The sequence below is a fragment of the Rhipicephalus sanguineus genome, chromosome 5 (assembly GCF_013339695.2).
Source record: "Rhipicephalus sanguineus isolate Rsan-2018 chromosome 5, BIME_Rsan_1.4, whole genome shotgun sequence".
Classification (NCBI taxonomy): domain Eukaryota; kingdom Metazoa; phylum Arthropoda; class Arachnida; order Ixodida; family Ixodidae; genus Rhipicephalus; species Rhipicephalus sanguineus.
The window spans coordinates 124662362-124675941 of record NC_051180.1 but is presented as its reverse complement, the minus strand read 5'-3'; the positions used below and the strand labels follow the sequence as shown (position 1 = coordinate 124675941).

Here is a 13580-nt window from a genome sequence, read left to right as displayed (position 1 = left end):
GTACTGCGTATTGTTGGAGAGGATCACTTGGCTGGAGGCATAGGCGTGCCCACGAGGGTGGGCGGGGGGGGGGGGGGGGGCGGTGCCCCCACTACTCACCTAAGAGGGCGGCGCAAAGTCAGCCCCACACATTGGCATAGTAGGGAGGGGGGGCGCAGTGTCAGCGCCATACATTGACATAATTGGGAGGGGGGGCGCTGCAACAAACCTTCCCCCCCCCCCCCTCCCTGAAGGGGAGCCCTGCGCACGCCTGGGCTGGAGACATTACCATATTGTTACGGGGATGATTTATTCAGTTAATACATCAAGGAATATGGACTTATTGGTCTCAAGTGTACGAACCTTGATGATTGCCTGTTCCCGAGGGGTTGTGCTGCTCGGCGTGACCAGGCCCATCGAGCCCTACTTACTTTCTTAAAAAACACCGATTTGGCCTCGCGCGTATAGACAATTTTCCCTGTGACCACTTATTCGTGTTTACGTCTGTGTTATTTGTTTTTTTTCTTACCTATTTTCGTTCCTTTTTCTTTCCCCCCTATCTTCCTTTCCCCAATGTTTCCCCTTTCCCAAATGAGCAGGCAGGCGTTGTGCCCCTTTAGGTGGCAGTTGTCAGCCTGTTCCCTCCCTATTTCCTCTGTGTCTTCGTGTTTTCTATGTATTCAAACCAAATAAATAAATAAATAATCGAGTTAATGCTGCACAGGGAGGACAGGATCGTAGGACAACAGGGCAGCCTCAGACTCAAACCCACAACAACAACGTTGTCGTCTTCCTCCATTGGGTGTCATTTCAGCGCCCGTGCCTGAGTCACCTTTGCATACCCGTGATATTACCCCGGCCGGCAAAGCACCGTCCCGGTGCCTGTTATGGTTAGAAGGGCGTGTCACCGTTGTAGGGCTTCAGGCGAGAAACGTGCACGATGTCAGTTCTGGGTGTAGCAGTCGATGAGTTTGTGGTCGGGGAAATCTCATAGGTGACAGGTGTCACCTGGCGCAAGACTCGGTAGGGCCCGACGTATCGCGACAGAAGCTTCTCGCAGAGGCCAACACGACGGGATGGGAGCCAGAGTAGAACGGGAGAGCCCGGAGGGAAATCGGCATCCCTATGTCGGCTATCATAGAGGGACTTCTGTGCAGTCTGGGACGACGAGAACCGAGCGCGGGCTACTGTACGTGCGATGAGAGCACGGGTGATGGCATCTTGAGCGTACGAAGTGGTGGAAGGTGGGTCAGACGGAAGCAGGGAGTCGAAAGGTAGTAACGGATCACGGCCAAAAAGAAGATAAAACGGTGAGTAGCCGGCTGTGTCATGACGCGACGAGTTGTAGGCGAAGGTGACGAACGGGAGGGCAATGTCCCAATCGGTGTGGTCGTCAGATACATACATAGAAAGCATGTCTGTCAGGGTGCGGTTGAGGCGTTCCGTAAGTCCGTTAGTCTGGGGGTGGTAAGACGTGGTGAAGTTGTGACGAGTAGCACAAGATCGAAGTAGGTCATCAACCACACGAGACAGGAAGCAGCGACCACGGTCTGTGAGTAGGTGACGAGGAGCGCCATGCTGGAGAATAATGTCGTAGAGGAGGAAATCTGCAACGTCAGTCGCACAGCTGGTCGGTATCGCTCGAGTGATTGCATACCGACGGGCATAATCCGTGGCTACTGCAACCCATTTATTTCCATTTGTCGAAGTTGGAAAGGGACCTAACAAGTCCAACCCCACTCGATAAAACGGCTCGGCTGGGACTTCAATAGGCTGAAGGCGACCGGCAGGGGGAACCGTAGGTTTCTTTCGGCGCTGGCACAGGTCGCAAGCTGCAACGTAGCGGCGAACGGAGCGATAAAGACCCTTCCAGAATACCCGTCGTCGAACACGGTCGTAGGTTCTGGAGACGCCTAAATGTCCGGAAGTAGGGGCATCGTGGAATTGTTGCAGAACATCCTTGCGCAGATGGCTTGGGACGACGAGTAAAAGTTCCGCGCCGGCGGGATTCAGGTTGCGGCGGTACAAAACGTTGTCTTGAAGCAAGAACATGCTCAGTGAAGGGTCGGTATTGCCGGATTGAAGGCGGTCAATGATGGAGAGTAACGATGGATCTCGACGTTGTTCATCCGCCACGTGTAGAAAGTCAGTGATGGCAAAGACGCAGGCATCGGCTTCCAAATCGATGGAGTTGGGTGGATCAACAGGGTGTCGGGATAAGCAGTCGGCATCGCTATGGAGCTTGCCAGATTTGTACACTACCGAGAACGTGTACTCCTGTAATCGCAATGCCCAACGGCCGAGTCTTCCTGTAGGGTCCTTAAGTGTTGACAGCCAGCAGAGCGCATGATGGTCTGTGATGACTGCGAAGGGGCGTCCGTATAAGTACGGACGGAATTTCGCGACCGCCCAGACGAGAGCTAGACATTCTCGCTCAGTAATGGAATAATTTTTTTCTGACTGCGACAGAAGGCGGCTAGCGTAGGCTATTACACGGTTTGTGCCATTTTGTATCTGAGCGAGTATAGCACCAATGCCATGGCCACTTGCATCAGTGCGAAGCTCTGTTCGAGCGGCTGGGTCAAAATGAGCCAACACTGGTGGTGATGTAAGGGCGGTAATCAGTGACGCAAAGGACTGTTCTTGGTCCTCACCCCAGGAAAAAGCCACGTTCTTTTTGAGGAGATCCGTGAGGGGCCGAGCAATGTCCGCGAAGTTGATGACAAAGCGGCGGAAGTATGAGCAGAGCCCAAGAAAGCTGCGAACCTCTTGCGTGGAACGCGGAACCGGGAATTCGCGGACAGCGCGGACTTTGTCAGGATCAGGTTGGACACCAGTAGCGTCTACAAGGTGGCCAAGTAGTTTAATCTGCCGACGTCCAAACGTGCACTTCGACGAATTGAGCTGAAGGCCAGCAGAGCGAAAAACGTCAAGAATGGCCGAGAGACGAGGAAGGTGGCTTTCAAAGGTGGGCGAGAAAACGATGACGTCGTCCAGATAACAAAGGCAGGTAGACCATTTGAAACCGCGTAGGAGAGAGTCCATCATCCGTTCAAAAGTGGCAGGAGCATTGCACAACCCAAAAGGCATGACCTTAAATTGGTAAAGTCCGTCGGGTGTGATGAATGCCGTCTTCTCACGGTCGCAGTCATCGACTGAAATTTGCCAGTATCCAGATCGAAGATCAAGCGATGAGAAATACTTGGCACCATGGAGGCAGTCGAGCGCATCATCGATTCGAGGTAGAGGATAGACGTCCTTCTTGGTGACCCGATTGAGATGGCGATAGTCGACGCAAAAGCGCCAGCTGTTGTCCTTCTTTTTAACTAACACGACAGGTGATGCCCAAGGACTAGAGGAAGGCTCGATAACGTGTTTGCTGAGCATTTTCTCGACCTCCTTCTGTATAACTTGGCGCTCAGCGTGAGACACACGGTAAGGGCGTTTGTGAAGTGGACCGGCGTCACCGGTGTCGATACGGTGGGCTACGACGCTTGTGCGCCCCAGGGGACGGTCGTCGATGTCAAAAATATCCAGGTAAGAAAACAGAACACCGCGGAGTGCTTCAACTTGGGAAGGTAACAGGTCGTCGGATATCATTTTGTCCAGGAATGCCTTATTTTTCGGAGCTATGACAGGTTTGGCTACGGTCTTGGAGTCAGGGGTGAAAGATGAAATCGTACATTCCTCCAGAGTTGAAAGGTCGGCTAAGGTGATCCCTTGAGGAAGAACCTGGGTTGACGTGGAGAAGTTGAGAACAGGAAGAAGCGTCCTGTTGTTGGCAACAACTACTATCATATGTGGAATTGCGATGCTGTGGGTAAGGGTCAAATCAATGAGGGGAGCTACCAGATAGTCTCCATCAGTAACTGACGGTAACGGCGACATAGGGACGTACATAGCAGCCTGGGGCGGTAGCCGTATACACTCCACGGACCGTAGCCGAGTGCGACAGGGGACATCAGAGCACAAGGGCAACTCAAGCCGTAAAATGCCGGTTGAACAATCGATGAGGGCAGAGTGAGCGGTCAGGAAATCAATGCCAAGAATGACATCATGCGGGCAAGAGTCGAGAACTGCGAAGAGCACTGAAGTGTGGTGACCGGCAACAGTAACGCGGGCAGTGCACATTCCCAGAACTGATGTTCGGCTTCCGTTGGCCACTCGCACTGTAGGGAACATAGCAGGTGTAAGAACTTTCTTTAGTCGGGAGCGAAGCGTAGAACTCATAACGGATAAGTGGGCACCAGTGTTCGACGATCGTTCCACGTCCCACGTTCCAGGACCAACGTCAAGCATATTGTAAGGTTCGGAAAAACCAGCGAGCCGGCGGGAGGCCGTTGGTGCCTGTATGCCCGCAACGTCGCCCGAGCAGACAGAGAGAAAGCGTGGGGCTTGCAGACGGCGGCCACCGAGGCAATGGACAATGCCACCTTTACTGGACTGCAAGGTCAGTTACCGACGCTGAGGTACGTCTCGACACTATAGTGTTATTATTTAGCGCAACAATAAGAAAATATTTAAAATTCGTGTCAGTACTTCTAATTGTTTATATGGGAAAGTGTAGGGCATCTTTTAGAAAACGCGAAAGTTGCACGGGATTTTATATTCGTCATTGAATCTTAATGGCGATATCAAAACTGGCCGCACCCGGCGCGCAGGAAATACGGCCGCTCTTTTACATCAGACCGCTGGCTACCCGTGACAAGGACGCGACGAAACTTGAATCAAGGCGCGTCGAAGCAGAATCTGGTCAGCAAAATAATTTAGGCAGCTTGCACTAGTGGTGCAAGGCTGGACTAACAGCGGAGCTGGTGGCCAAACTAGTACCGACTCAGGCAGGGCACGGATGAGATTAGCTTAATCCGGCACGGGCTCGAGCTTAATCAACCTCGACTCCATCTGTATTTGTCCTAATACGGTTTAATCTGGATAACTTTATACACATACCAAGGAGGTTTAATGCCGCATGCAGGACACATACGACTGATTTCGTCACGGAGGGTCGGAATTGACAGTTTCGATTTTTGTGTTAAAGCGGATTAGCTTAATCCGGGTTAATCCGAATTAGCTTAATCCGATCTGACCTAACACGCAGGGGCGTAGCCAGAAATTTTTTTCGGCGGGGAGGGGGGTTCAACCATACTTTATGTATGTTCGTGCGTGCGTTTGTATGTGCGCGTGTATATATACGCCAACAAAAGTGAAAAACTTCGGGGGGCGGGGGGTTTGAACCCCCAACCCCCCCCCCCTGGCTACGCCCCTGCTAACACGCGACCTGTATACGCAAACTCGACTTAAACTGGATTAGCTTGCACCATATTCAGTTAGTAATTAGGCTTAATTATATAGTCAACTTAACTAGGCTTGGCTTAAATAGGCTTGGCCATGCGTTTAACATGGCTCAACTAGGCTAAACAAAGCTTAATTCGGCCATGTTCAACTTAGCTTAATTATACCTGAGCAGGGCTGGGCAAAGATACTTTGAAATTGTATCGCGATACGATACAAGATACTACAACACTGATTGTATCCGATACGATACATTCCAATTGTATCTTAAGATACTTCGATACATTCGCAAATTTGTTATTATATATCCATATAATGTAGCACTGAAGGCCTTTACGCAACAATTGTCTCTCCAAAATTTATTAACTGCGAGCAATTTTGTTTCATTTGAATGTAATCTGTTCGTATCTCAAAAGATTTGTACTTCTAGCTCAAGCTATGTCAGTTTCATTCCGAAACAAGTGATGGCGCTTCTTTAGCTGCTTAACATAACAGATCTTTATGCACTTCGCTGATAGCGGTTTCTGCTTGTCGCTTTTGTAATTTATGGAGTCGCTGCTCTGCTTGCCGACCAGATAGCGGGTTGCCATCTACTTACAAGAACGTCAGTAAGAAGCCTCTGCACGATGGTGGAAATACCGCTGTGGAGCTCTACCTTGCCCGTAAACGTATTACGGTTTCCACCAGCGGTGTATCAAGGGGGGGCGGCACACCAGGCCCATGCCCCCCCCCCCCCCCATATTTTTGCCATGGCATAGAGACCACGAAATGGCACTCGATCACATCTGCCTGCCCGGTCCCCATTTCAGATCAAGGAGGTGCGCCCCCCCCCCCCCCCCCCCCGAAAAACGTTTCTGGCTACGCCCCTGGTTTTTCGCCATAGCGGATCACCGGACAGGTGCACGACCCCGAGAACAAGTGCAGCCCAGAAAGCTTTCAGACGTATTGTCCAGTTGTACAAAGCGCCGCAGGACGCCTCCGCTATTAACACTATTAGCACTGATAGCTCCGAATACTCACGAAAACAAACATATCTAAGTAAAATAGAAAAGTGGTTCTGTATGAAACACATCGAATAAGTGTAGAAACACGATACAGACGGCCACCCCAAGAACTAGTGATATATTTAGGAGCCCATAATATGAATAAGAATAATCGTTGCATTTTGCGTCTCAAAACCACGATATGATTATCAGAGACGCTGTAATGGAGGGCTCCGGATATTTCGACCACCTGGGGTTCTAAAACCTCGATATAAGCGCACGGGCCTCAAGCATTTTCCCTCCATCGAAATGCGGTCGCGCGACCTTCGGGACAGCGGTCGAGCACCATAACGACTAAACCACCGCGGCGAGTAACCCCTAATAGCTATCACAATTAGGCATTTAGGGTAAGACAATAGAAAATTCAGTGCCTATGGAAAATAGCGTAAAACGGCTCTTTGGGACGCTCATGAAAAAAAATGGAGCATTTAGTTTCTCGAGTTCTTTTGCTAACAACTTTAAGATGGCTATCATATTGAAAACTCAATTTCGCTAATTTACTTAGCAGTAAGCAAATTTGCTACTGTATACCCTAGGGACGCCAGGATAATCGTATCTTTGTTCTCAACATCGCCTTTACATGATAGTAAATTCAAGTGGAATATAAGTATGTAAACAGTAGCACAAATGACGCAGACAGTTCAAAAGTAAGAATAAAGCAAAGAGCTTACCTTGGCAGCACATTAAATACATATTACAGTAAGCAGACCGAAAAAGAAACGATATAGAGACATAGATAATGTATGGAATGAAAAGAAGGACAGCTAAGAAAAAACGTGTGCTTGTGATTTTAAACACATGATTATGATTTTTTGTGCTTGTGATTTTTTTATAATTTTGTGCTTGTGATTTCAATTATGATCTTAGAACTCTGAATAAAAGAAGAGACGTATGCCATGATAACTTTGGTTAGGTCGATGCCTGTTCTGTTGGATCCGGCATCGGTACCGGTGCACGGTGCTATAGCTATTAGAATCTCATTTGCATATAAGTCAATCTCATTGCATGTAAGCGAAACTTACATCCGCGAAATCCTTCAAATCGCCGATGTGTGAAAGCCAGGATATGCAAGAGAAACTTTGACAACGACACTACAGCGGCATCAGAATGTGTGCGAAAAACGCCGCACGCATTGGAGCAAGCGGCACAGGAACGGCCAAGTGCCTAGCACTGAAAGAACTTAAAAGAAAAAAGCCAGGAAAGAAAATGTCAGTTAGGCATAGACGTTCGCGCGCTTCTCTCTCGAGTTGATGCGAGCGGCACCACGTGAATCTGCTTCGCCAATGCTCGGAGCTCTTCGTCTATCTTCGCTGGAAAACTCTGACGTAAAGATGAAATAATGTGTCACTGCCTTTAGTTATATTCTGGTGACAGTAGCAGCAGTACCAGCTTGAGAAGCGGAGATCAGCCAACGTTTATTGTTTCGTCCGGTGCTGGTGCGATTGCAGTATCTTGTATCTTAAGATACACGATACATTCTTCAATGTATCGGAAATACAGATACTGATACACGTCTTGCGAGACGTATCGCGATACAGATACAAGATACCCAACGAGTATCTAAGATAGTATCTAAGATACATCTATCTTCGATACTGCCCAGCACTGTACCTGAGTTAATTAGATACCTTAATTTGTTTAGCTTAATTAGCTTGATCATGCTTAACTTATTGCGTTGCACGCGCTAGGCGCAGCTGTACCAGGTACTAGGCGACGCGAGATACAGGCCGTTCATGATGATGATAGTTTCTGTTCGCACGAAATGGGCAAACGGCGCGTCGTCTGAGATACACAAGTATACCGCTTGTTTTCGCTTGCGAGGCGGGGTGCTTATCTATTTCTTTTTTAAACTATAAAGAGCCGAGGGAAACTCCCATGTATCCAAGAAGCGCCGCAGGGGCTGTCCCTGAGTGTTATGCTGTACACAGAGAGAAAGAGTGGATATTGCGGTTTTCTTGCGACAGTGCGGAAGAAACAGATAAATACTAAGCATCACACGAAAAGGTAAGGCTATCCGTCAGCGCGAGTGAGATGACGCCGCTTTCCACGGCAAGATACTGCCGCGACCTTCCTTCATTCACCTCATTATCACGGGTATTTCTGGTCTGACATAACAGAGCGGCCGCGCCATGGCGGCCGTGCTTACTGCGCGCAGGCGCGGTAAGTTTCGATATCGCCATTAAAATTCAATGATGAATATCTCAAACCACGTGCAACTTTTCTGACTTCTAAATAATAAATATGCCCTACAACTTCTGCATATAAACTGCTGCCGTTAAGTCAATATTTGAGTTTTTGTCAATGACTTATTTCTATGTAGCTTTAGGTGCGGCGAAGTATTTCCGCCTCGACGTAAGATTCGTACGCGAAGACGACAGGAGCCGTCATAACATTTTTATAAAAATTCCGTATTTGTAAGCGAAGTAGTCGGCACTTTTGACGACGGCTTTCTGCTGAGTACGCTTGATGTGTTATTGTTAGCTTTCTAACACGTTATGTGGAGGTGCACTGAATTTATAAAAAGCTTATTTGCTACTCTTGCTGTTTGAAGATCAAGCAAAATGGAAAAATTGTGCTCTTTGTTCTAGCTAACAGGAAATGAAATTTCTTATTGTTTGATAATGAACACTCTGTTCGTAATATCTCTCAAGTTAGGTCATGTCTTAAAGTGTGAAGTTGGTGAAATTGGCACGAACTCACGATGAAAAACAGCGCATAAAGATGAGAGACGGGTTGAAAAAAAAAAAAAAGAACAGAACAGCGCCTGTTCTGTTTTCTATTCAACCCGTCTCTCGTCTTTATGCGCGGTTTTTAGAGCGACAGCTTTACTCCTCCCGCTACAAACCCAGAAAACGATCTTGCGTGTGCTTTTGACGTTGAAGCTCAGCCAACAACAATTTCCCTCTCTTCCTCTTTGCATGTGCGTCGTCATAGCAACGGACATGCGCAGTGTCTATTTGTTCTCTTCCGCGCACTCCTCTCCGTCGGCCGCGAGCCAGCGCGTCTCGAGACCTCAACCCTTGTCACGTGACTCCCGCGCCGGCAATACGAAGAGAAACGTGCACAGTGTAACAAGATAGCTATAGTTGGGCGAGTTGGTGCGTATTCATATTTGAAGAAATTCAGCGCACAGAAAAACGAAGACTAAGAAGAGATGAAGCACACCCCTTCCACACATGCGTGCGTGGATTTCCATCATAACGGACAAGTATAAGCACTACATATCAGCTTACCGCGTCTGGTGTTGTTAATACCCATTACATGTTGATGTTGGGCATCGTTAAGCAACTGAAACAACTGGTTATAACACATGTGCGACTCTTCAACATATGTATGTGCGTATACCATTTGCACATATCTTTAGCGTCATTTCGTAACATTTCGCTCAATGTAAAAAAATTACGCCACAGTCGCCTTCCCACCGCATGCTTCGCATAACATTCTTTCCCGCTATACGTGGGATCTGCCGAATTTTTTTAGCTATATGCGCAATCTCTGATAATCAAGTGCGCAGCCACCCTTAAAAGAAGCGACGGAAATCGTCGTATAGCAGTTAGGAATGACCAATGAATACTCAAGCGCTCCTCTGCTTGCTTTCTTTCTTTCTTTCTTTCTTTCTTTCTTTCTTTCTTTCTTTCTTTCTTTCTTTCTTTCTTTCTTTCTTTCTTTCTTTCTTTCTTTCTTTCTTTCTTTCTTTCCTTCCTTCTTTCTTTCTTTCTTTCTTTCTTTCTTTCCTTCTTTCTTTCTAGCTTTCTTTCTTTCTTTCTTTCTTTCTTTCTTTCTTTCTTTCTTTCTTTCTTTCTTTCTTTCTTTCTTTCTTTCTTTATTGGCTGTCAATGATTAGTGTGAAGAAAACGTTCGTTAGGGATGCCGAAACGCCTTTTCATCTTCCTTTTATCAGTGGCAACAGAAGGATTTTATAATCGAGTGTGGAACGAGGCAATGCCTTCGTGATTACTAGAGAAAGACGTGTATGTGTCCATTCGGGCCAACTTATAATGGGGCGGCGACTCCACTATGGCTTCCCTTTCACTGCACCATCACCGTTACAGTTACGTCACGCTATTCGTTTGGCACACGCACGTACAGAAACTCAATTCCATATGCGCGTACGCACCAGACTTGCATGTAGTACAGTGCTCAAGTTATCTAAACAACTTTTCAGAGTATCTTAGTGTCTAGGAAATACTCCGAGAGAGGAGTATTCGTGGTGCAACTTATTCTCCATTGCAGGGTATCTTGTACTCAATAATTTCAAATACTCGGAACGAAACTGCAGTCCTTTAGCGAGAAAAACCAAGACCAAGCCGCCTCGCAGCGGCACGCACAGTCTTCAACCAATAATAATAATAATAATAATAATAATATAATAATAATAATAATAATAATAATAATAATAATAATAATAATAATAATAATAATAATAATAATAATATCTGGGGTTTAACGTCGCAAAACCACGATATGATCATGAGAGACGCCGTAGTGCAGGCCTCCGGAAATTTTGACCACCTGGGGTTCTTTAACGAGCACCTAAATATAAGTACACGGGCCTTAAACATTTTCGCCTCCATCAAAAATGCAGCAGCCGCGGCCGGGATTAGATAACGCGACCTTCGGGTCAGCCAATCGAGCGCCATAAACACTAGAGCACCGTGGCGGGGCTTTCTTCAAGCACGGCCGCACTGGAAGGGCACGCGAGCGGGCCTTTCCAGTCCGGCCGTGGTTCAACATAAGCCTCAAAATTGCCAAGGTTTGCCTACGCAGAAACACAACTGCGCTGCATTTCGCCCCACTGGAATCAATCTCGCGGACCAACAAAACTTTCTGGTAGTAAACAGCTTCGTAGAACATTGTTTTAAACTTCACAAGAAAACGGGCTTTGGGATTATCTTCAAAGTAACGAAATAACTTTTACGAGTATTCTGCATACTTCTTGAATATTAATATTAATTCGGTATTTTGTACGTTACTCCAACACTTCTCCAGTCACTCACCTGATTGAATGATCTTGCACGAGTCTGATATAAACTGACTAAAGCCCATCCGTCCACGTTTTCTCCTTTCCTTCTCTCCCTTATTACGCATAGCAAACTTCTCCTCATTGCAACTTGTGTCCGAGCACCAGAGCCGACTTCAATCACGTCTTTGTGAATTGCCCAAACAAACCCAAGCCCCCGTGGCAAGGGTCAGAACACCAGGAGCGATGGGAGGCTGCTCTGCGCAGCTCACAACAACCGGAGTTACAGCTCCGGACAGTGGGCTGGGCCAGAGGGGTCGCCGAAGCACAGAAGTGTCCGGCCACCTAGAGCGGCCCGAGGGCTCATCGTCGTCCTGCTTCCGCTTCCCCCCCCCCCCTCACATGATTCTTTCACGAATCAATAAAGTTGTTTACCTACCTGTGGTGATGCAAACGTATAGGGGCTTTAACACCCGCAAGATAACTATGATGTTAACAGTGAGCAATGCAAACCAAGCAAACTTCATTTGCCCGCTCTCTCTTTTGTCGTCCAAAAGCTACAGCCATCACCCAAATCAATCAGCAGATACGAGGAAAGCAACCTTGGGGGAAAATGTGACAGCTTCTGCGATAAGCAAGAGATAATCCGGTAGCACGCTGGGATGCGGTGAAAACGCTATATAAAGCGTTCACGCAAAGCTTCAGGCGTGATTCTTACCTGCAGCACAGTCGGCGTACGCGCGCTACCTTCCCGGTGATCGCAAAGATGCAGGCCGTTACGCTGGCTTCCCTCCTCGTCCTGCTGCCCCGTCTGGCGATGGTCAGCGGTAAGGATTCTTGAGAGCATTTTTCTTTCGCGTCTGACTTCGCACCTCTGCCGGGTTCATCCCAACGCTGAAGACCGTACTGCTTAACGAAGCGTGTCTATCGTTTCCGTTGTTCTTCCGTGAAACTGAAAATCGCTGCCTGTTATGCGGCGTGCCTTTCTTTGATCTATGGCGATACTTTCCCGTCATCTTGTTGAAGCAATTTGTTTAATGACTGCAGCTGTACTGGTGATTTAAGCGTGAGGATTGTATTGTAGCTTACTGTATTGTATGCTGATCGCCGCATTATTTTAGACAAGCAATAAGTGCACCGCCCCTTTCACATTTGATATCTCGGAGCCTTTCCTCTAAGCAACTTCGTGTGCTTTTTTTACCGTTTTTCTTTTTCAGGCAGCAGCATAATGTTCAACGTGTCGTCGGAGGCCACCACCACGGACGTCTCCGAGGCCAGCCGTTCGATTCCGGTTTCGCTCCTTCCTCTGGCTCTCGCACTCGCTGGTCCGGCCTTTGCCGTAGCCCTGGGCACTCTCAAGCCCGTCCTGCTGGCACTGGGACTCCTTTACTTGGCTCTATTCGGACTTACGTACGTTCCCGTTGTCGGCGAACTGCTGCAGGCCAGCTTCCGCACATTCGGCGCCATCGTCACGGACAGCGTGTCTCCCGACATGGGGCGTGACTTGCTTCGCGTGGTGGGCCTGGACACCGAAGCCTGCCGCACTCGCGCGGTCTGCGAGATCACCGAGGAAGCCGTCCGAAAGTACCCCACGGTCGCGGCTATGTTGCGGTCGCTCACCGGTGCCGTCCAAGCCCACGGTAACAACGAGAGTGTCCTCAAGGGCCTGCTAGGTGGACTGTCCGGTCTTGGCTGCGAGTCGCTTTACTCGACGTGTTCTCAGTCGCCGATAGGCAGGTTTCTCGAGCACACGTCGTAAATATTGAACAGAAAACTAGGTTCTTCAAACTTGGACACTTTTAAACAGCGATTTTAAACCCTCCTCATGGTTGAACTGTTGAAGCGCTTAAGCGTTGACTGAAACAACCTTTTCATCGGTGCGCGTACGCAGGCTCAATTTTATTCTCTCGCAAGCGTGCTTATTTCGCACAGTTCCCACATCATCGCATATCAACCACTGTGGATACAAATAAAGATATGCTATTGACAACGACCCACGATTTCTGACTTTTCTGAGTTTTATGCACTGCGCATCGGCGTAGTCCATCCCGCGTGCAGTTTGGAATGAAAACGGATGTACAGTCAACCACAAAAGCTTACGGACCATTTCCGCTACGTCAGCGACGATCGACAGCCTAAGGCGCATCCATCCCTTCATCGATGGTCTGGCCATTTTACCAGTGCACAAGAATGTTTTCCACTTTTTAACGCTACGTGCTCTTCGTCAAGCCGTGGCTACGTGCTATCAGCCGCAAAATCTCGCGAAGTGATATCTACCCAACGGCAGGCCGTTCGAAGCATGCTGT

At 48.1% G+C, this 13580-nt stretch overlaps 1 protein-coding gene across 3 annotated transcripts in view; it reads left to right on the top strand.

Annotated features, from left to right (window-relative positions):
* The window catches only part of LOC119394219 (uncharacterized), a 273711-nt gene extending 260444 nt beyond the window's left edge, over positions 1-13267 (top strand). For 2 of the 3 annotated variants that reach the window (XM_049415712.1, XM_049415711.1), the window contains exons 2-3: positions 12014-12101; positions 12492-13267. In XM_049415712.1, coding sequence (XP_049271669.1) covers positions 12041-12101; positions 12492-13033 — 603 coding nt within the window. In that variant the 5' untranslated portion in view covers positions 12014-12040 and the 3' untranslated portion in view covers positions 13034-13267. Of the gene's footprint in view, positions 1-11948; positions 12102-12491 lie in introns of those variants that run through there. The other variant, XM_037661507.2, reaches the window with a different exon arrangement.
* The last annotated feature ends 313 nt before the right edge of the window (positions 13268-13580 follow it).